This window comes from Rhodnius prolixus, unplaced genomic scaffold (assembly GCF_049639745.1).
Source record: "Rhodnius prolixus isolate KJV_2025 unplaced genomic scaffold, Rpr scaffold_17, whole genome shotgun sequence".
In the NCBI taxonomy this organism is placed as follows: Eukaryota; Metazoa; Arthropoda; class Insecta; order Hemiptera; family Reduviidae; genus Rhodnius; species Rhodnius prolixus.
In genome coordinates this window covers 530989-552491 of record NW_027411626.1, presented here as the reverse complement: position 1 = coordinate 552491, position 21503 = coordinate 530989, and the positions used below count along the sequence as shown (strand labels likewise).

At 34.0% G+C, this 21503-nt stretch overlaps 1 protein-coding gene across 4 annotated transcripts in view; it reads right to left on the bottom strand.

Annotated features, from left to right (window-relative positions):
* Positions 1–7695: 7695 nt before the first annotated feature.
* Positions 7696–21503, bottom strand: part of LOC141459664 (protein commissureless 2 homolog) — an 87407-nt gene continuing 73599 nt past the window's right edge. For all 4 annotated transcript variants that reach the window (XM_074138970.1, XM_074138972.1, XM_074138969.1 and 1 more), the window contains exon 3: positions 7696–11979. In XM_074138970.1, coding sequence (XP_073995071.1) covers positions 11732–11979 — 248 coding nt within the window. In that variant the 3' untranslated portion in view covers positions 7696–11731. The remainder of the gene's footprint in view (positions 11980–21503) is intronic.

The following is a 21503-nucleotide window of genomic DNA, read 5'->3' as shown; positions in this document are numbered from 1 at the left end:
AAAAGTTATTAGGCTGTCCCGTGAAAGTATCTTTAATTATAATGTACGGTTTTGTGTCCGAGTTGGTGAAAATTACACCACCAAAAGTGCCAATTTATTGAATGTTTTTTTTCCCTTATTTATTTAGATATTTTCTCCTGCAGTAAACTACTTCAGATTATGTTTATTTAGTGAAAATGAACATATTTTTCCACCTAACAGGATTGATAAACAGTGGGCGTCCTATCATGAATCAATTATTCAAAATTAATCAGCAAATTTCAGACACATAGATTCTAGAGACATTCCCCGAGTATGGGAACACTAGAGTTAGGGAGCGAGTATGTCTGTCTATAAATAAATAATCTAATAATGGTATATTTATACCAAAATGGTTGCTGTCTGTGATAAAACAAAAGCAAACAAAAATAGAGTTTACTCTCAGTTCGTAATTTTTATATACTTAACATGTACGAAGATAATATTTTATTCAAATTTTTTTAATATTTTTTATTTGTTGGTAGTAGATTTTTCAGAAATTTTTTGGTTTTATCGATAACAGCTCTATCAATTTTAATATTTCGTCGAACATTTGCATAGATCAATTATAACTTTTATTTGAAACACTTTTCTACGGAAAATTCGATTAGGGAGTTCTTTGTAGAAGGGAAATGATGAGATTTACCCTGAAGGGCCATTTTTGTATAATGCATGGTCACAAAATCTTGTTTACAGAAAAGGAAGGTTATAATTGTTTCCAGAGAAACTCGGGTGAGGAGTGTTTATAATAGATTTACCGCTAAAACATCTAGGCTAGCCTAGCTCTTAGGATTAGGTTACAAGATTTAGAATTACAAGAACTATCAGTTAAATGATTACTGAATCCGCTTGCTTACTATTAGCAACACTCATAATAATAATATATGTGCGAAATGTGATAAAAGAGGTCTCTTCGTTAAAACGCCTCACGTAGAACCTGTACTTAATTATGAACGTAATTTATGCTAACGTTTGATCCAAAATAGTATGCTTAACGAACTATCCAAATTTATACTCTAATGAACAAAAAACTCTAAACAGCTTTTAGAATTAAACTCAGACTCATGTAAGTATTTAAAACAGTATTTTATGCATGTTTAGCAATGCGTAAGTGAATAATATGAGATCATTTTGGTGCATACAGTATTTTTGTTTACATCCTTTAATTTCCCTTAATTAGCATAACCTGAAACTGTGTAAACAAAGTTGGTAAACAATCTCTTATGTCCGCCCACTTCTTCGTTACAATTAATTTAGACCTGTTTGTGTTTTATTTTTGCAACCTTCAGATGTTATTGTATAAAGTAATACCTTCTTCATTGCCAAGATTGTATATCCGGATACGAAACTCAAAACAGGGGTTTCATTTTATTATTTCGTGATGATGGAAGTGAATTTTTTGTGGCCATCCCTCTGAACATCCCAGCCTAAAAATTGTCTTTTTTTTTACGTTTGCCTGCTTCATCATTTGATGGAAATGATTTTGGTTGATCGCTCAATTTGAGGAATGTCTCTATGAAAAACTGTATTAAAATGGTATTCTTTGAGTAGTGGGGCAAGAGGTGAAGCTTTTCTATGTTTTACTAGATATTTGTACGTTTCTAACTCGTGCATTATTTGATGTATGTTATCTATAACCAAAATTATGAGGAGAATTAACATCAGCTGTCCGGATGTGCGACTTAAAAGAAATCCTCAGCATTTGCCTGAAAGATTCATTTGAATGTGATCAAAACGTATGTTAGGCTTCATATCCTGTTCTCAGAAAATATAGTGCAGTTCTGGCAGGAGTGTGACGTCACCTTTCCTTAGATTAGATTAGATTCCAGTAGGGCGGCCTTCAAAGACTACGCCACCGAGACCCATTAGATCTATTCTGGGCCACATTTCCTTAGCACAATATTTGATGTACACTGAACATGTAGAATTTTGAAGAGAAGAGAAAATCGGGGAAGAGAAAACTGAGAAACATTTCTCAAGTAATATAATAATTAGTTTGGCCCAGTTATGTTCAACACTTTTTGTAGACAAATTACGTAACTTTTCAGAATATTGTCCGTTAGAATAATTGTCCCTTAAAAGAGGGAACAATAGATTATTAAAGGAACAAAAAAAAAGCAGAGAGCTGAAAATTGGAAGTGACAATTTTTTGATGAAATAAATAAGAATATTGTAGGAGGTCAACTGGAGTTTAGAGTCGCCGCTGCTAGAGAGCACTGCACAATCCATTAAACATTTCCTGTCTGCACGGTTTCTTTCTAAGTATTTCTCTTTTTTTTTTAATTTACTTTTTATTATTATTGCTGGCGCTATTTCAGAGATAATTAAGAGAAAGAAACGGATGTAATGGAAACGGAAATTGTGCATTTAAAACTTTTATTCGCTCCTTGTTTTTTTATTTTTATTTTTTGTCTGTCGGTCATATCAAATAATTCTAAGACTTCCTTTTTTTTTTAAGATTATGGGCGAACCTTTCTTGTCTAAGTATTACGACTTTAATAAAAATTATTTATTTTATTTTTTTTGACGTGAATACGTCTTTAAATTTGAATCATATAGTGGCAATCCAAAAAAACTAATGATAACAAAATCGGAGGATACAGTTTTGCATTATAGTTTCGAATCTATCGTCTACGTCCAAAATTAAATTAGACCACTGGATAGCAAAAAGATCAAAGAATTTATTACGATAAGCGAGGGCTGTGACTCATCGCGCGCGGTGGAGGGGGAAGCGCCGCCATTTTGAGATCATTTTGCTGAGTATCGAGATTTGCAATGAGTATAACTTTTGACTCGGAGAAGCTACGATGTTCGTTTAAGTTTTAATCGTCAGCTGTCGTCACAATCTATCGATTGCATATAAAACATTAGTGTAAAATAGTGACAGTGAATATAATGTGTTAGAATAAAAAAATATCAAAAATATATAATGACGGCCTACACGCGTCGAAAAGCCAAAACCAAATACAGAGATCATATACGGTTTGAAAGGGCTTCTCAAGAACAATCGAATGGTAATAATAATACACCATATGACCGAGTCTAGCTGTGCCGGAAACGTAAAAGAATGAATGCGGCCGAGCGGATGAACGACGGTGTCAGTACATCTGCAGCTGGGGCGATTGAAATTATGCAAGTGGATGATGAAATCGCTTCTACATCGACAACGGACTGTATAGGCATAGATTGTGTTCGATCGTCGATTATGAAGACACATTGTTTCATCTTAAATACATAAATAAAAATATTTTATATAAAAAATATAACCCGTTACGTAAACGTATTTACGTACTTCACACGGCCGTGTCCATGACTAAGGTTTAACTGAGGCCATTAGCTGATTTTTTTTAAAGTGCACTGCCAGCTTTTGGACAGTATATACTTTCGTTATAGACCACCACCGGGAGAGTGTGCTGTAAGTAGCTTCTAGAAAGAAAAATTTTAATGGCTAACAGCTGGATTTGAACCTAGGATCTCCACTTTAGAAATCTATGCTGGATCTCTGAGCTAAATTCCTTTCCTATATAGTAGCAAGGTAAGAAGAGAAAAAAGATCACAGCATCATTACATTCTTTTGTTGGCACCTTGCCATCCGCAAGGTAAAAAGTAGTTGACCTTAATATTTTGCAAGTTCATTTGAAACGAGCCGTAATATTGGCAAGAATATCGTTCAAAAACTATTCGGGGGAAATATTGAAATTATATCTTCGAACTTTGGGTTTTTAGCCACATATTTATTTTTTCTTTATAATACATATATATAAAAACAAAAGTCCGGGCATTGTGACAGGAGTTAACCAGTTAAGCGTGGAATTTAGTTAACAAAGAAAAAAAACCTACAGTGTGCGGAATTAAAATAAGACAATGACGTGTATACAACCTGCAAACAACCAAAAGTTTACAACGTCATAATAGTCACTGCAAGTGACTTTTTCTACAATCTCTGGGGCTTCAGATTACCAGAGCATTCTTTCTGCTCATTCAAATTCTTGCACCGCTTCACGTATGCATTGCTTCCAGTTAACTAGAGACCCCAAGAGCTTTTACAAGGAAGAAAAAAAGCTTTTTGAATTCTGTGTAAAATGAAATCATGCTCGTACTGAGGTCTGAGAATCTCTATCTAAGAGGTAAAAACGGGCATTGCACAAGGGTTGAGAGCTTCTATTTGTGTGCCTAGTTCCCCAATCTCTAATGCGGAGACCAAACATGTACCAACCACTTATCATTTGGCTGGCTCCCACCTCAGTTCTATTGGTAAGATAAAGGAAACATCCCCACCAAATAATATTTATATTGTATCGTATTAAAATTTCAAGTTTTTAAAGTTAATGGCAATTTTAATATTTTTCACAACGAGTATACACGTTGAACGCACCGTAACAGAGATTTAGTTTGACGTGTATACACGTCAAAACGCGCTTAACTGGTTAAGAAGACTAAAATTGTGTGAGCATTTTTGACGCCATGTGTTTTTATGTGTACTTATTTGGTTACCTTCATTAATTGTTTGCTTAATTAATGATCGTGTTTGTCTATTCCATAGAGCTATTACTGTTTGGCCATTATAATAATAATAACCTACTTTTAATAGAAAACTGCTTATAGTGAAACAAAAAAAAAAAAATAATAAAATCTTTGTTAGTTTAGTCGTTAAATGGATCAAGTTTAGTAAAGAAAATGCTTTTAAAAGTTGCTTACTTGACTGGGGAACGGCAAAGTACAAAAGGGGTTATTTACACACGATGACGTAAAACAACTCTAAAAGGTTTTCTTAGGAGTTCATTGTTACAATCCATTTTTATTGTTAAACTAACAATTTGGTTTATATTTTGTTTCAACAACAAATTGTTAAAACATGTTTTTTATTGTATTGTTACAAAAAAAACAAACAAACAAACACAAGTATGCCTGAAAACGATTCTTCATTGAATGAAAATCAACTTTTACTAACTTTTAACTTCTTCCGTATTTGATTAAAGCGTGACGCGTACGTTGCCGGTATAATAATAAAAGTCCCAATTTAATTTTCACCAGACTTTTTCCAGGTTTTACTTGTTTCTTTCTTTCTCTAGCAATGGTGGTGGAGGGGCGGCTGTGCATGACAATACTCATTTTCAAATTCTTTGTGCGTATGTCCGCCCTACTGTATAGGAAAACATAAAAATAATCTGGTCTCAACATATTCCATGTTTCGAATTTCACCCACCAGAATTCTCTCGGGTTCTGACTCATTTTCGTTTTGTTTTTTAAATTCGAAATTGAAATCATATTAACTCCTTATTAGTATTATCTAGATTATAAAATTAATTTTAGATCGCCAACATCTTTTAAAGAACCTGGATAGTGCAGACAGACCATCTTGGGAACTAAAGTGCGATTGTTTGCTCTAAGTTTTTAAAGGAAACTCACTAAATATGTTTTCAAAAAAAAAAAAATTTAAAAATATCTCAAAAACCGGTGGCACTTCCGGTGAACCGACCTTGTTCAAATTAAGAAATCAATTCAATTTTTTATTCTTATTTAATATAATACAAGTGGTAAGCCAGTACAATAAACAGTAATGGGCACTTTAGAGGGAAATTCAGTCCCACTTTTGATTCTTATTATTATACTACGAAAAGAGATATAAACGTTTGAAATTTGGAGGTATTTGAAAACCTGAAAAATTTAACGTTCTACGAGGGTCGTTTGAAAAGTCCGTGCAAAAATAAAAACTACTTAATTTTTTGGGGTAAACCTTTTTTATTTTTCAACATAGTCTCCTTTTAGGCTTATACACTTCGTCCAACGCTGCTCTAGTTTGTTGATCCCTTCCGAATAATAGGATTTGTCCAAGTCTGAAAAATAGCCATTCGTTTCTGCAATCACCTCCTCGTTTGAATAAAATCTTTTTCCCGCCAGCCATTTCTTCATATTGGGGAACAAATAGTAGTCCGAGGGAGCCAAGTCTGGAGAATAGGGGGGATGTGAAACGAGTTGGAACCCTATTTCCATTAATTTTGCGACCACAACTGCTAAGGGTGAGCTGGTGCGTTGTCCTGATGGAAAAGGACTTTTTTGTGGGCCAATCGTGGGCGTTTTTCTTGCAGCTCGGTTTTCAATCGGTCCAATAACGATGAATAATATGCACCTGTAATAGTTTTACCCTTTTCCAGTTAGTCGATGAGGATTATTCCTTGCGAATCCCAAAAGACAGTCGCCATAATCTTTCCGGCCGAAGGAACGGTCTTCGCCTTTTTTTGGCGCAGATTCCCCCTTGGTAACCCATTGTTTAGATTGTTCTTTGGTCTCAGGAGTGTAGTGATGTATCCATGTTTCATCCACAGTGACGAAACGACGCTTAAAGTCCTGCGGATTCTTCTGGAACAGCTGCAAACCGTCCTTACACGATTTCGTTTTTGGTCAAGCGTAAGCAATCGCGGCACCCATCTTGCGGATAGCTTTGTCATGTCCAAATGTTGATGCAAAATATTACGTACCCGTTCATTCGAGATGCCCACAGCACTAGCAATCTCACGCACCTTCACTCTTCTGTCATCCATCACCATATCATGGATTTTATCAATGATTTCTGGAGTAGTAACCTCAACAGGGCGTCCAGAACGTTCAGCGTCACTTGTGCCCATATGGCCACTCCGAAAATTTTGAAACCACTTATAAACTGTTCTAGTCGAAGGTGCAGAGTCACCATAATGTTTATCAAGCTTCTCTTTAGTCTCCTAAGGCGTTTTGCCTTTCATAAAGTAGTGTTTAATCAACACACGAAATTCTTTTTCGTCCATTTTTTGAAAATCACTCGACTTCCTCGATTCAAACGAATGCCAAACACAAAGAAATAGACCGATCTGGCTGAAACTTGGTGTGTGTTCTTCCAAGAGATGCTACTAACTAAACATAACCTCGATACGCGCCAGTGGTGCTATCTCTCTGACTTTGCACGGACTTTTCAAACGACCCTCGTATATCTCCGATTGCGTGGTAAGCCGGTACAATAAACAGTAATGGCACCTAAGAGGGATTCCTAATTCTCATTTAGGGCTAAATTTTAGAAAAGTTTAAATTGACAAAATTACGTATTTTTCATGTTTCAACTTTTATTGGTGGGAGCCCTTCATAAGCTTTTAAAAGGTCGGTGGTAAATCTGTCCTTTTATAAAGTTACTAACATCTTTATAAATTTTTAATTTTATAAAGTAGTTAATATCGTCCGGTTTGGGAATAAAGTTAGAATCTGTTCCAAATTATTTTACTTTCAGAACGTCATTAAAATGCATACTAATTTGCATTCTCGTTTGTGATTTTTTTAAAAATTTTTTGGTAACTCATAACTTCCGTTTGACCTGAGGTTTTCTGTTCACTGCATTTAATTTTAAATTTTTTAAATAATTCTTTCTACCGGAAGGAAAGACGGCGATCAAGTCAGATTTTTAAAAATGACTTTTCATTGGAAACATCCGGTTTGGGGCCCCCCCAAAATAATCTTTAGAATTTTTGTTTGTTTGTGTGTGTGCGTGTTTTCTAATATCTCAAATTCCAAAAAATCGTCAAAAAGCAAAAACATTGCATTGTTTATTTGGTCCCAACAGGGGACTCGATCTATAACTTCCGATATGAGAATTCCTTAACCCGGAAGTGCCACCGGAAGGAAGTTCATGGATTTTTCACTTTTTTTTTTAAAAAAAAAAGAATTTCTTGAAAATATCATCCAATGATTTCCTTTGATCATTTAAATCATTTTTGTGCTCATATGTTGGGCCTTCAACATTGAATGAGGGAACATGTTGTCATGACGATATAATATATTATATCAATCATTAAACGTTATCAATTATTTCTCTTTTATTTCAATGAATATTATTTTTGTACAATAATTTATTGACTTAATTATTATTAATGCGTATCACATATTAGTAAAATTAATCAAAAAAATTAAATAATTCAGAAGAAACAAACCCACAAAGGTCTGTTTAAGAGTTTTTTGTAACTACGAAAGATCTACGGGCTAGATATTTCATTTTTATTCTTAAAAATAATTTAAATAATATATATTTACAAAATAATAACAATTATAATTAGTATTTTATACATAATATTACTATAAAATAGATTATTTACAAATCCAAACAGGCAAAAAAGTTTTTTATTTTTAGTTATTTTAAATAACTTTTATAAAAGTTATTTAAAATTTTTACCCATCAGGTACTGGAATTTATAATTATTTGTTTTTAGGCACATTAGATAATATAATATTATTATTTATCATTTAAGGGCGCGTTAACCTTCTAAGGTCATTGGCGCCCATAGCTTTTTCTAGCGCTGTACCAGTCTCTCGTAATAGACAACACTTGTAACATCAAAAGTCCGAGCAAAGGAACTGTAAAAGAAGCTCCTAGAAGGAAGGAAAAAAAAATTCAGCGCCAAAAAAAGCTGGATTCAAACCCTTTGGAATCCAGTGTATACGCTAAACCACTTAGCTAAAATTCTCTCTATATTATTATTAACAATCTAATATTTATTTTCCAAATAAAAATATCTGCTATTTAACGTTTCACTTCCGGTTTCCTTAAAACTTCCGTTTACAAATGCTTTAAACGTTGCGGAAATTTGCGGTAAACTGTTTATGAGGGGGCCTTTTTTTTTTTTTTTTTGGAGGTAAGTTTAAAGTGCCTCCCTCCAATAAACTTTCCAGTATTTATAATATAAAAGAACTTCGAAACTAGACAATAGAAATCCAGGCCATGGAGATGGAAGTTTTTTTAAAAAGATAAGTTGTGTTATTCGAAAAATAGAAAACCAAACAAAAACATGGTTTTGAAACTTGAAAATTATGTTCAGACTTAATTTTAAAGTCCAGTAATCAGTAATGTAGAATAGATTTTCGATAAAAAAAATATAAAAAAAAAATAGCTGAGATGACGTAATAAGGAACCCATGGAACGAAGAATGAGAATAAGTCCTCCCGCGAATTAGGGTGGAAGAAGCAAGGGCGTAGAAGAAGAGATGTACTGAGAGAATGATGATATTTGTTGTAAGAAAACTGATGACAATTGAAGAAGATTGATGATACAAGAAAATGAAGAACCATTTGTGAGTAAAACATTTTATAAACATGTGCAAACTTGAAAATTTAAACGAACTTTCCCCCTATAAACAAGTTCAAACTTGAAAATTTAAATGAACTTTCCCCCTATAAACAAGTTCAAACTTGAAAATTTAAGTGAACTTCCCCCTCCCTCTCCCCGGAAAATATGAATTAAAAATAAGTTATGAAAACTTCAACATTTATTTATTTATTTTTTTTGGTGCGCGCGAAAGAAAGAATTTACTTACATTATTGGAAAAACTTTTAAAAGCTTTTCCTTTAAAGGAAATTCAAGAGCAATAAATGAAAAAGGCAGTGTTTAAAAAAGAAAAAAGAAAAGAAAAAAACTTGTATTTTCTAGTAGACCATATTAATATATAAAGATAAGATATCACAATTTTTTAAATGAAAACAAGGAAACTTGGGAAATTTAGGGAAAATAAAAAGAAATTTGGAGAGTTTATTTTTTAAAAAATAAATAAATAATTAAATAACGCTTTCCCGACGCGTATCAAGACAGACTGCTTCTACTTCATACTGAAGTGTCATTGATCACGCAATTATTTATATTTTGTAAATAGAAGTAACCAGCAATTAATGGCGCGGAAGGACAAGTCCAAACATGATAATTTAAAAAAAAATCCATCAATAATAAACAGCCTCATATCTAAATATATATCTTAAATCTTCAATTGTACTCAATTTTTTTAAAAAAATTGCATTCAAAAGAATATAATGCAAATTAAAAATGATTACCTTGAATACAATTTTTTAATTCCTACTTACTATGTAAAATAATTGGAAAGATTTTAAATTACATAATATTTAAGAATTACAAAACAAAAATTAGACTAGATAAGGGGGGGAAATAAATTGTAAACAGAAATTTAAAATTTTCTGAACTTACAGATACGTCTTTGAGAATGAATGATTGGATGCTGGATAATTTTAAAGTGAGAAGCATGAATTCTTTTTTTAAGCATGCTACTGGACAAAAAATAACTTTAGCTTAACTGGTTACAATGAAATAAGGTTAAATTTTTAACTTCGTTTTTTAGTTAAACTGTTCAGTTTCTAAGTCGTGGACGGAGGCTACTAGCAAACATACTTTACAGCAAAGTTCTCATATTAAACATTAAATAAAATCCAAGGCTTAGACCGGGGGAATCGTAACCCACTAAACCAACAATACATCTTAGCATTGCGGGTCTAGCCTATAACCGCCTAACATACTTTGCTTTAAATTTCTCATATTAAACATTAAATAAAATCCTAGACCTAGACCAGGGGAATCGAACCCACTAAACCAACAATACATCTTAGCATTGCGGGTCTAACCTATAACCGCCTAACATACTTTGCTTTAAATTTCTCATATTAAACATTAAATAAAATCCAAGGCCTAGAACAGGGGAATCGAACCCACTAAACCAACAATACATCTTAGCATTGCGGGTCTAACCTATAACCGCCTAACATACTTTGCTTTAAATTTCTCATATTAAACATTAAATAAAATCCAAGATCTAGACCAGGGGAATCGAACCCACTAAACCAACAATACATCTTAGCATTGCGGGTCTAGTCTCTCAACCGCCTAATATACTTGACTACAAATTTCTCATATTAACCATTAAATAAAATCCAAGGCCTGGACTAGGGGGAATCGAACCCACTAAACCAACAATACATCTTAGCATTGCGGGTCTAGTCTCTCAACCGCTCGGCTATTGTGGCAACTTCTAAAATTTAATTTATCCAATAACCATATATTGCTAATTCTAATATATGTTGGAATCAACATGGTGGACAGTACTATCGGATTCTTTAGAAAGACTTTTGCTTTCTTAATAAGTTTGATTTCATTTTTTTGGGAAGATGCGTCTGCAACTGAGATCATTAGACTCGAAGGCTGTTTTCTCCTTTGAAGTGTTCTTCCTTTGAAGATAAATATTGTCCTTAAAAACAAAAAAAACATTGAGCTATTGAAAGGAAGTAAAAGATCTACGGGAAGGAAGATAGCCCAGCATCTCCTCACAGACGTTCAGTCCACCTGCCACTCAGCTAAACAATATTAAATTGCCACTTTAATAATTATCCAACACTTACTGGTTAATTTATAAATTTATATGTAACAAAATTGTAATAAACATAACGTTTTCAAGGCGAAGAAAATGATACTATATCGTTTCCATAATAATCGCAGAATGGTTTCTGTCTATAACAATTTAAATCCATAATTATAAATAAACGCCTGCGCATTAAATACAAAATGATATTTACATTATTTCATTTTTGAAAAAATAATTTAAGCCCGTAAAAAAGAAAAATACATAAAAAAGCTACATAAATTTAGGAGAAAAACATAAGTTAATGTTCCAGACTAGAACATTCGGTGAAAAAAAGTTAATTTACAGTGTATATAAAAAACAAAACGGTAAGAAATATTCTTGCCGAAGTAAAAACTCCATGTTTTATCGACACAGATTTACTTTCTTATGCAATTAGGGGAGAGGGGGGAATTTTTTGGAAAAGCGCAAAAATCAGCAAATTGTCACTTGTATTTATGGGAAGGAGGAAACAAACTATGGAATCACAATTAGTCCCGGCTCCCTCCTGCAACACTTCAAACTCAAGATTTGACTTCGTGAAACGGTGGCGGCGGCATCTTTGGTCCAGGCGATGCTGGAGGCGGTGGTGCCATCATTGACGACACTAAGGATTGTGGCGGCCTCAAACAGACGCCAAGTTTAGCTTGTTCCAATGCTTGTTCATAGGTTGGCAGACCTGTGACCAGTGTATAGCTGGGTAATGATTCATTTGAGGGACGTCTCGGCCCATCGCCCAATTCTGGCGAACTGTCTCTGCTAGCTCCGCTACCTGTCGAAACAAATAATAAAATATTTTCAGTGATTTGTTTTTTGTTGATTATATATTTATCGATTAAAGGTTGAATGAAAATTGATCGATGTTTGATCGATTTCGAAAAAATTTCCAAATAAAAAAAAATACCCAAAAAAAGTGCTTTCAAAAAAAAAAAAAAGATAAGATTTTCTTGGATTTAAAAAAAAAAAATCAACTTTTGGTAATAAAATAAAGATATAATGATGATAATTTCTTCAAACAACTCCATAAAAGCTAAATCGTTAGATTGTTACAAGCTAAACAGGAAATAAACACAGATGGGTTGATTAGCCTCGAATGAATGACTTGCCGACTTAGACGATTCCCGATATAGTCAAGGATCCTTCATTTTGATTCTCTCATTTCAGCCATTTTACCGGAAATGTCTGGTTTTATTTATTTAACTATTATCGTCTTTCAAAATTTGCTTTAAGCTTTTATATCTTCCGTTGCCCACTTCCTTTTTGCGAGATTAACAAGTTTTCTCTTATCCTCCTTCTTCTTCGTGAAGTCAATACAAAAGTCTTGTTTCCTCTTCAGGAATTTCTAACCGGAATCCTGGTATAAGAAAACCAGCTGTTACAACTTTCTGTTATTTATTTTTATTTATTTTATTGTATTTAATTTTCATTTAAGGCGCGCAAACATGCGAAGTCCTTGCCGCCCGGAACTTCGTTTAATGCACTGCCGGAGCCATTTTTATTATTATTATTAAAATAAAGTAAAGTAATGCCTACTTTTTCAGGCAGGCTTTACATCCAACTACCAAATTAAGTGTCGAGGACGGAGGCGACTAGCAAACATACTTGACTGCAAAATTTCTTACATTAACCATTAAATAAAATCCAAGGCCTAGACCCAGGGGAATCGAACCCACTAAACCAACAATACATTTTAGCATTGCGGGTCTAGCCTATAACCGCCTAACATACTTTACTATAAATTCTTTATTATTACTATTATTTTTTTTTATTTTATGATTTAAGGCGCGTCAACATCTAAGGTTATAGGCGCCCGGAGCTTTTTTCAGTGCACTGCCGGCCTCCGGACAGTGTTCTTTCTTTACAGACAACACTATCCATCACCGGACAGTGAGCTGTAAGAAGCTCCTAGGAAGAGAAAATCTAAGGGTCAGCAGCTGGATTCGAACCCGGGACCTCCGCGTGGGAGTCCAGTATACTAACCTCATAGCTAATCCCTTCCCTGCTATTACTATTATTATTATTATTATTATTATTATTATTATTATTACTATTGACAAAATATTCTTTCAGTAAAGACAAAACTGACCATCACCGGACAGTGAACTGTTCCAGGAAGCTCCTAGAAAGAGAAAAAAATCCAAGAGCCATTAGCTGGATTCGAACCTAGGATCTTGGCAATTTTCCTATTTCAATCAAATCCTGACGTTTCAAAACCTAGGGACTAGGTCACCTTCATTGCCATGTAACCACAACTGTGATTAGTTTTTTTTTTTTTTTTTTTTGTAAATTATTAAGTGTTTAACTTTAACTGAATTAGTGGCTACTACGTCAGGTCGAAGTCACCAACCTTTAACGCAATCATCCGCCTATTGCCATCGTTCTTCCTTAAAACGGCATTTTACCGGCGAAAAGTCTACACAGTATTTCGATCAAAATAGCAATAGTTCGAACAAGGTAAAGAAATTCTAACACATTTACACTTCATAGAATTTATTATCAAAGGTTAATTATTATAGAAAGTGAATTATCTTTGTTATTTTCAAAGAAAAGGAAAAAATAAGAAATGTTAAACGTTTCCATTAAGTTTTTTAACTCGTGACTTTTAGCCACTAACCAATTTCCTCGTATCAATATTACCATCTATAATGGAAACGTTATCCGCACTTATGTTATATATTTATAATCGCTTTAACCTTGTCATTCGGAAAAACCGCACTTGTTAATTAGATTAAAACTCTACTAAGTGGTACTTCTGACGTACGAAGGAACGTGTGGAACGATCAGCTGTGAACATCCACTCGACTTGCTCTTACAATAATCGATTAGCCTTAATCGAATTTTCCAGTAAATATATGTATGTTATAGATTTATACTACTGTTTTTTAAAAAAAAAAAACATCTAGGCGAGTTGTGGGTTCAACCAAAGAATTTAAACTCTAATAATCTAAAATACTTCGATCCATAGTGAACGCTCTTTTTTACCTCTCTAACCGGACTATACAGATCTTAACATTCCTTTTATCGCCCAAGTCGCCGTTAACTCGATTCAGGAAACTCTACTTCAACACCTGCAGTCACACGTAAATCCTCTAGTTCAAAATCTTTCTCCTAGAATCAGGGGTCGGCAACCCGCGGCTCGCGAGCCGCATGCGGCACTTTTATCCAAATTGTATGGCTCGTCAGCCTGTCCTAATTATATCATATATTTTAATTTTATTGAAACAAATGAAAAGTTCATTATTAAAGTAAAGATATTTTATCAAAAATGATTTTAAATGTGTTAAGTTTGAAATTGAATTAAAACAAGTACGTAATATATAGGACTGCCGCCATTTTCATTCAAACACAGGTTTAGTTATTATTTATTTGTTTATTTACTTTGCAATTTGTGGAAATAAGAGAGAGAAACATTTTAATGCAAATATTTGCAAAACAAAGGGTGCTGCCCAAATAGATCGGGTTGCTAGACACACAGCGTACCAATCAGTCAATCAAGATATATAGACAAAGTGGAAAAAAAAGAAAGAAGTCAACACCAATACTACACCATTGAGAGATCCTCAATTCGTCAGGCAAAAAAAGAAAAACGAAAATCGTTCCTAACACTAATACAATATGTCAACAAAATAAAATAAAATAAAATAAACCAAACCAGCAACAGAAACATCCAAATCAGAATAATAACATATCATAATCATACAATACCAACAAATAAGCGGGCAGAACAATCAAACTCATGCCCCGTAGATGTGGTGGTGGATAATGCCAATCGAGTCCACAATGATAGACTCCGCCAAGGCCTCCAATTCCCTCAGATCAATCCCTAGCTCCTGAAGGAAGCTGAAAGTCAGCTTAGGGATGACACCTCGGGCACCGAACCAGAAACCCCGAACCCGAAACTCTCGGTCACCGAAGTCATGGAACCTCTCTTTCACCTCATTTAAATGTTATTGAATATCATAAAATAATAATTTGCGATTACAAATGATCTACAGAGGTTTTTACACCATCATCCTTGCGGCTCTTGGTTAAGATTTTTTTAAATTATTTAAGGAAAAATGGCTCCCTTCTTGAAATAGGTTGCCGACCCCTGACCTACGTAGATCACTTCCTGACCGTCCAACAGCTGTGGTGTTCAACCAAACGTACAAAACTCCAAAGAATTCAATCTCTACAATACTTCGAAGTGTAAAATACTTCGATTCTCAAGTAAACGCTCCTTGTTACGTCTCTAAACGGACTATACAGATCTTAACATTCCTTGAATCACCCAAGTCGCCAAAACCCAATACAGGAAACTCCACTTCAACACCTGCAATCTCTCGCTAATCCACTAGCTCTAAATCTTTCTACTAGATCAATTCCTGACAACTTACAGCTATGGTGTTCAACCAAATGCACCAATCTTCAATTATTATTATTATTATTATTATTATTATTATTATTATTATTATTATTATTATTATTATTATTATTATTATTATTACTGTTATTATTATTTTAAATAAGAACAGTTCTGTGGATGTATTGGTTACGTAAAAAGTGACTATACTGAGTGACGTGCAGTTATATTTATCTACAGAATTAACATTATTTTATAATAAACTATCTTTCCTAATAGTTTCACTAACCATAGTTTTAGAGTGTAGAATTTAAGGTGTTCTGAAAATTTTAAGAAAAAACAAAACAAAAAATGTTCCCGTAAAATGTTAGTAAGAGTCGTGTGAGGCGTTAATATCACATAAAATTTTCCCTAAATGATTCAGAGAATGCACACAATTAGCGTACACAGGACTGGGCTGTTATCAACTGAACAGTGTTTCCCTATTATCTGATGTCATCTCAGTTCGCCGGGGTTTTATATCTACTTTCAGACTGGGCAGTTTTTGCTGCACTCTGCCGACATAATGTGAAACTAACTTTGCTCTTGATAAACTTCTGTGGTTACTGCTACAGTGTTGTAATTCAAGTTCTTACTAAATTGTTATTTCAAATTGTTTCTTTCTAAATTCTCTGCACCCTATAATTACTGCTATTTACGTAAATTCATTTCCTCGAAACTTACAATTTGTGCAAAACAAAAAAAACATAATCATGCTTCGTAAAATTGTTTCGAAACCAAGTTGCTTTGAATTTGATACTTAGAGCTCTACTTAGACAGCCGTCTAACGGGGTACCCACACATAGGACTCTTGGAAGAACAAGAACTTAATAGACGTCACGGAATATTCGGGCAACTATTTGGACTTAAATCCACTCGGACGACACGCGACAAACGCTTACTTTATGAAACATTACTTCGACCAATACGGACTTAGGGAGCAGACTTGAGGGGGCTTCGTCACATCTAACTGATACAGTCCATCCAGTCGAAAGTCTTTCGCAGAATTGAAAAAGCACCTAAATGCGTCGTCAATCCGTTCACTTCTCCATCATGACCTTGAAGTCCTCTATATTTAATAAAAGTAATTCATAGCTGATTCTAAAAAAAATGTCCACCTCAATCTAGCTGATTGCCTGAACTCTTTTGTCCAATCTCTATCCACACCGACACACACTTCTAATCCTGATAATCCTCCAGGTCGTTTTAATATAAAGTAGACTCTGCTGATCTGCTAGCTTCCCTTCAATCTCTTGAGAGTGCCAGCGCTGGCTGTCATTTTCCCTTGGCTAGCTGGCTTTACGTAAGGAATGTCCGAGATCAGTGGGTAGTGTCAGATTGGTGACGTAGAACGGGGCACTAATATTTGTCTTCGTGTGTTAGAATGAAATGTCAGAATTGTCCGGGTGTTCGTCTGTTTTGGCTGAGTCCTTTTCTTCGGCAAGCTGCTTTACGAAAGGAATGTCCGAGATTAGTGGGTAGTGTCAGATTGGTGACGTAGAACGGGGCACTAATATTTGTCTTCGTGTGTTAGAATGAAATGTCAGAATTGTCCGGGTGTTCGTCTGTTTTGGCTGAGTCCTTTTCTTCGGCAAGCTGCTTTACGAAAGGAATGTCCGAGATCAGTGGGTAGTGACAGATTGGTGGCGTAGTATGGGGCACTAATATTTGTCTTGGTGTGTTAGATTGAAATGTCTGCATTGTCCGTATGTACGTCTGTTTGGCCAAGTCCTTGAGTTTCTAAGTTCACATTAGGTTTGATTACAGAGATTAGTCTTCCCAGTTCCGTCAGTAGTTTAGATCTTCGTCTTCTACGTAAGTAGTCGGTAAAGACGTTTAGCACGTTAAGTCATAGATGGATTTTTATTCTAGAAGTAAAACAGCCAAAAACGCACCCCCCCCCCCACTAGTATGGAGAAATTTAAATTGATTAGAAATAACTTTCACAACAAATTACAGATTTTTTTTCAACAGGAAGTGATTCCAAGCTACTTGTTCCAAGTTTGCCGGAACATACGTCATAAATTTGTAAAGAGAGGAAAAAAATAAATGTTAAATATTCCCGGTACAGTTAGTATCAATAACACGAGGTATTCTGCACGTACTCATCACGAATTTTTTTGCAGTTATTTTTGAAACGTTCACTTATTATCTTTTAAACGGAAGTCTTCATCATCTCTTGGAATTAGATGACTGTATTGTTGCTTTGTGGCTATGAAGTTGTGTAATAATGAAACGACGCAATTATCGCTCGGTTATTTTTTGCAGTTACTCTATATTTCTTTTTTAATGAGATTATCTTTTTATTAATTATTATTTACATGATTTTTTTTTCTTGCATCTTTATAATTTTTACGTCTTTTCTTTAAATAAAATTTCATAATCCATTAAAGGTGAAGATAATGGGAAATAAAAATGGAATAAAATCGCTTATATCTGTTACGTAAATGGGATTTATAAATCTCTGTTTACGTCACATGGATTTAACATTTCTTTTATGATTCTTTCAATCTTTATAAATCGATTATTTAACGGAAATAAATTTATTTTGGACTCGTGAGACTTTAAAACAAATATTTCCGGTGATAATGGCGAGATCGATATTTTGACCTGATCGCAGAACTTCCTCTTCATGAAATTTGCGTTGTTTTGTATATATATATATTTGTGATAGTGTGCGTGTGCCTGTGCGAGAGAGAGAGATGCTTATTTGTGGAGAAAAACTCCACACCATCTGTAATTAATTATGTGTGCATTGTGTCAATTGTTTACTAATGACAGTATAGTTAAGCACGAAGTTCACCAAATGGTTTTAGAATTAAACTTAGCAAGTTAGGTTTAAAAACTAGTTCAGCATTTGCGGGCGGCTAACATTCAGGTGAATTTGCAATTCGCTAACGTTCAATTATGTGATTTCCCCCCACACCCCCCCCCATGCAATGCAGTCTGTGTGAATTTAAATTCTATTTATTCAAAATGGTTTTTAGTCATGTCACAAAATTTCTCATATGATCAAAAAATATAAAGGAATGTTTAAAAAAGTAAAGCGCCACGATAGCCGAGCGGTTTAGAGGCTAGACCCGCAATGCTAAGATGTATTGTTGGTTAGTGGATTCGATTCCACGTCTAAGCCTTGGATTTTATTTATTGGTTAATATGAAAAATTTATAGTAAAGTATGTTAGGCGGTTAGAGACTAGACCCGCAATGCTCAGATGTATTGTTGGTTAGTGGATTCGATTCCACGTCTAAGCCTTGGATTTTATTTAATGGTTAATATGAAAATTTATAGTAAAGTATGTTAGGCGGTTAGAGACTAGACCCGCAATGCTAAGATGTATTGTTGGTTAGTGGATTCGATTCCACGTCTAAGCCTTGGATTTTATTTAATGGTTAATATGAAAAATTTATAGTAAAGTATGTTAGGCGGTTAGAGACTAGACCCGCAATGCTCAGATGTATTGTTGGTTAGTGGATTCGATTCCACGTCTAAGCCTTGGATTTTATTTAATGGTTAATATGAGAAATTTTTAGTAAATATGTTAGGCAGTTATAGGCTATACCCGCAAAGCTAAGATGTATTGTTGGTTTAGTGGGTTTGATTCCCCCCTGGTCTAAGCCTTGTATTTTATTTAATTGGAGAAATTTACAGTTGAGTATGTTTGCTAGTCGCCTCCTAAAAATAGGCAATTACTTTTCTTTACCTTGACGAAACGACCACAGTCATTGCATATATTCGACGGGAAGAGTATTGCAAGTAAGATTTGTAATTAAGAAATTGCATTAAAAAAAAATGACACACAAATTACAGTGATGTTTTATGACAGATTCCGACTTGTTAATTAGAACCTGTAACTTCAAGGTAATTCATGGAGAGAACCAGCTTCAATCAAAACTTCATAAAGAACCTTCTACTGCTTTTTTTTTTTTGTCTTAAAGAAGGTAATTTTAAAAATCTTGTTTCAGGAAGTCTTTCTTTTATCCTACACTTTATGTCCTATTGCTTAGTTGAATTCCTGGACAGAATTTCGGCCTTCCTGTGACGCGAATATTTCTCCCGACAAAATGTATGGCCCCGCAATGATCATGATCGCTCCTAGATCTCTTAAATACTTCTTCTCTAGATTATAACAAGTGATCTTGAGCCCGGATTAATTCCTTCTCCTCAATAACCTGACTTCCACCTCCAGAACATCTCAAATTCTCTCTGCCTCCATTTATTGATCATTCTATCACAGATTTAACTTGAAATGACGGAAGCAGATCTTTTCAATTTGATTTCCTAGCCGTTCCTTCCCGTGTAAAAGTTCATCAGCTTTCTCTTCCGCCTGTATAAGTAAAAAAAAAAAAAAAAAAAAAAGAAAAAGGAAAATTGATTTTCTCTAATATCCTCTCTTTTAAGGCCTGCATCTGCCTAATAATTTGATCAATATGCAAACAAAAGTTACGTTTTAATTATTGATCAAGTCTCTCCAGTACACTAGGGGAGTGCAGAATCCCATTTCCGCTAAGCTTCTCCAAGTCTGTGGAGGTTTCTATTTTTAACTGATTCCCAACTTCATCATCACTGTCTCTTACTCTCTCTCTTCTTTTAATGTTTACCTCTTAATTTTATACGCGAGGATAACGACCCCCTTGGAATGGAGACAGAAATAGAATTTAACTATTGCCGAAATGGTCGCGCATTTCTTTTAGTAACACTCAATTGTTAAAATATCTTTTCCCTACTGCTTTTAAGATTCATCTAATCTCTTAAGATTAGGGCTATTTAATAATTATTCTTATAAAATTCTTTTTAATAATTTTTTTTTTGTTGCAAAAATTAAAAAAAATCTTGTTTAAATAAAGATGGGGGTTTAAAAAGAAAAGAAAAGTGGCGTCGAAATTCTTTCTAAATTTAGATGGTGCTTTTATGTAATTAACTCTATATAAGAACGTCCTTGTAGTTATTTCGTAATGTGGCTACACACTGTGTTCAAAAACATTTAAATTGCGATTTTTTTTTAACTATCGATCTTTTTTAACTATCGATTTTTTTTGACTATCGATTTTTTAAACTATCGATCTTTTTTTTTTAAATACAGATTTTACAACGGAGCAACACGTTTTTAATATGCCGATGCACCAAGCGGTTAGTACAAATTTAGAATTTCGATTTAAAGGTACCAGAAGAAACCTTAAATTAAACCAGTATTACGTCAAAATTGAGTAATTATTCCATCTACCAGAAATGCTAATTTTCAGAATCGATATTACAATATTTTTTTTCTCGTTTTTCTTAAAAAAAAAAAAAAAAAAATGTAACTATTTCCTTTAAACTTAACTTTACTAACACACGTAAAGATAGTCTACTTCTATCGGGAATATTCATCGGTCTTACGATACCGTAAATAAATGATAACACATGATATATGTATATAAGGCAGATGTACTGTTCACTGGCTAACTTGTTGCGCATACCCAAGATATTAAGATAGCGTTGTAATTAATATGCAGACAGAGGCAAGGGAAGTGTGTACAGTCAGGGAAAGGAAACAAGGTTCAACGTGCGAGCGTGTGCGAATGAGTGTGTTTTGAAAACAGGAAGTTAATGCAGCGGACTGCGGTACTACTGAACGGTACTTCTCTATCCGTACATCGTACTCACCAAACTGTAAAAGATGTTCATAAGAATCTTGTGAGAAACAAAAAACTTGGACCTTTCTCTTAAAAAAAATTATTAAACAATTCTAATTAAAAGAATTTTTCTTTAATTAAAACATTTTTCTTACTTCCGTTATTATAATCGCAACACTTCCGGTTACTATTTTAAGAGATTTTCAGTTTTAAGGTAACACAGGAAATATTCGTTTTTCTTTTTAATAGAAATTGTTCCAAAGTGTGTTTGTGAGTGCTTGTATCCGCCGTAACTAAAAC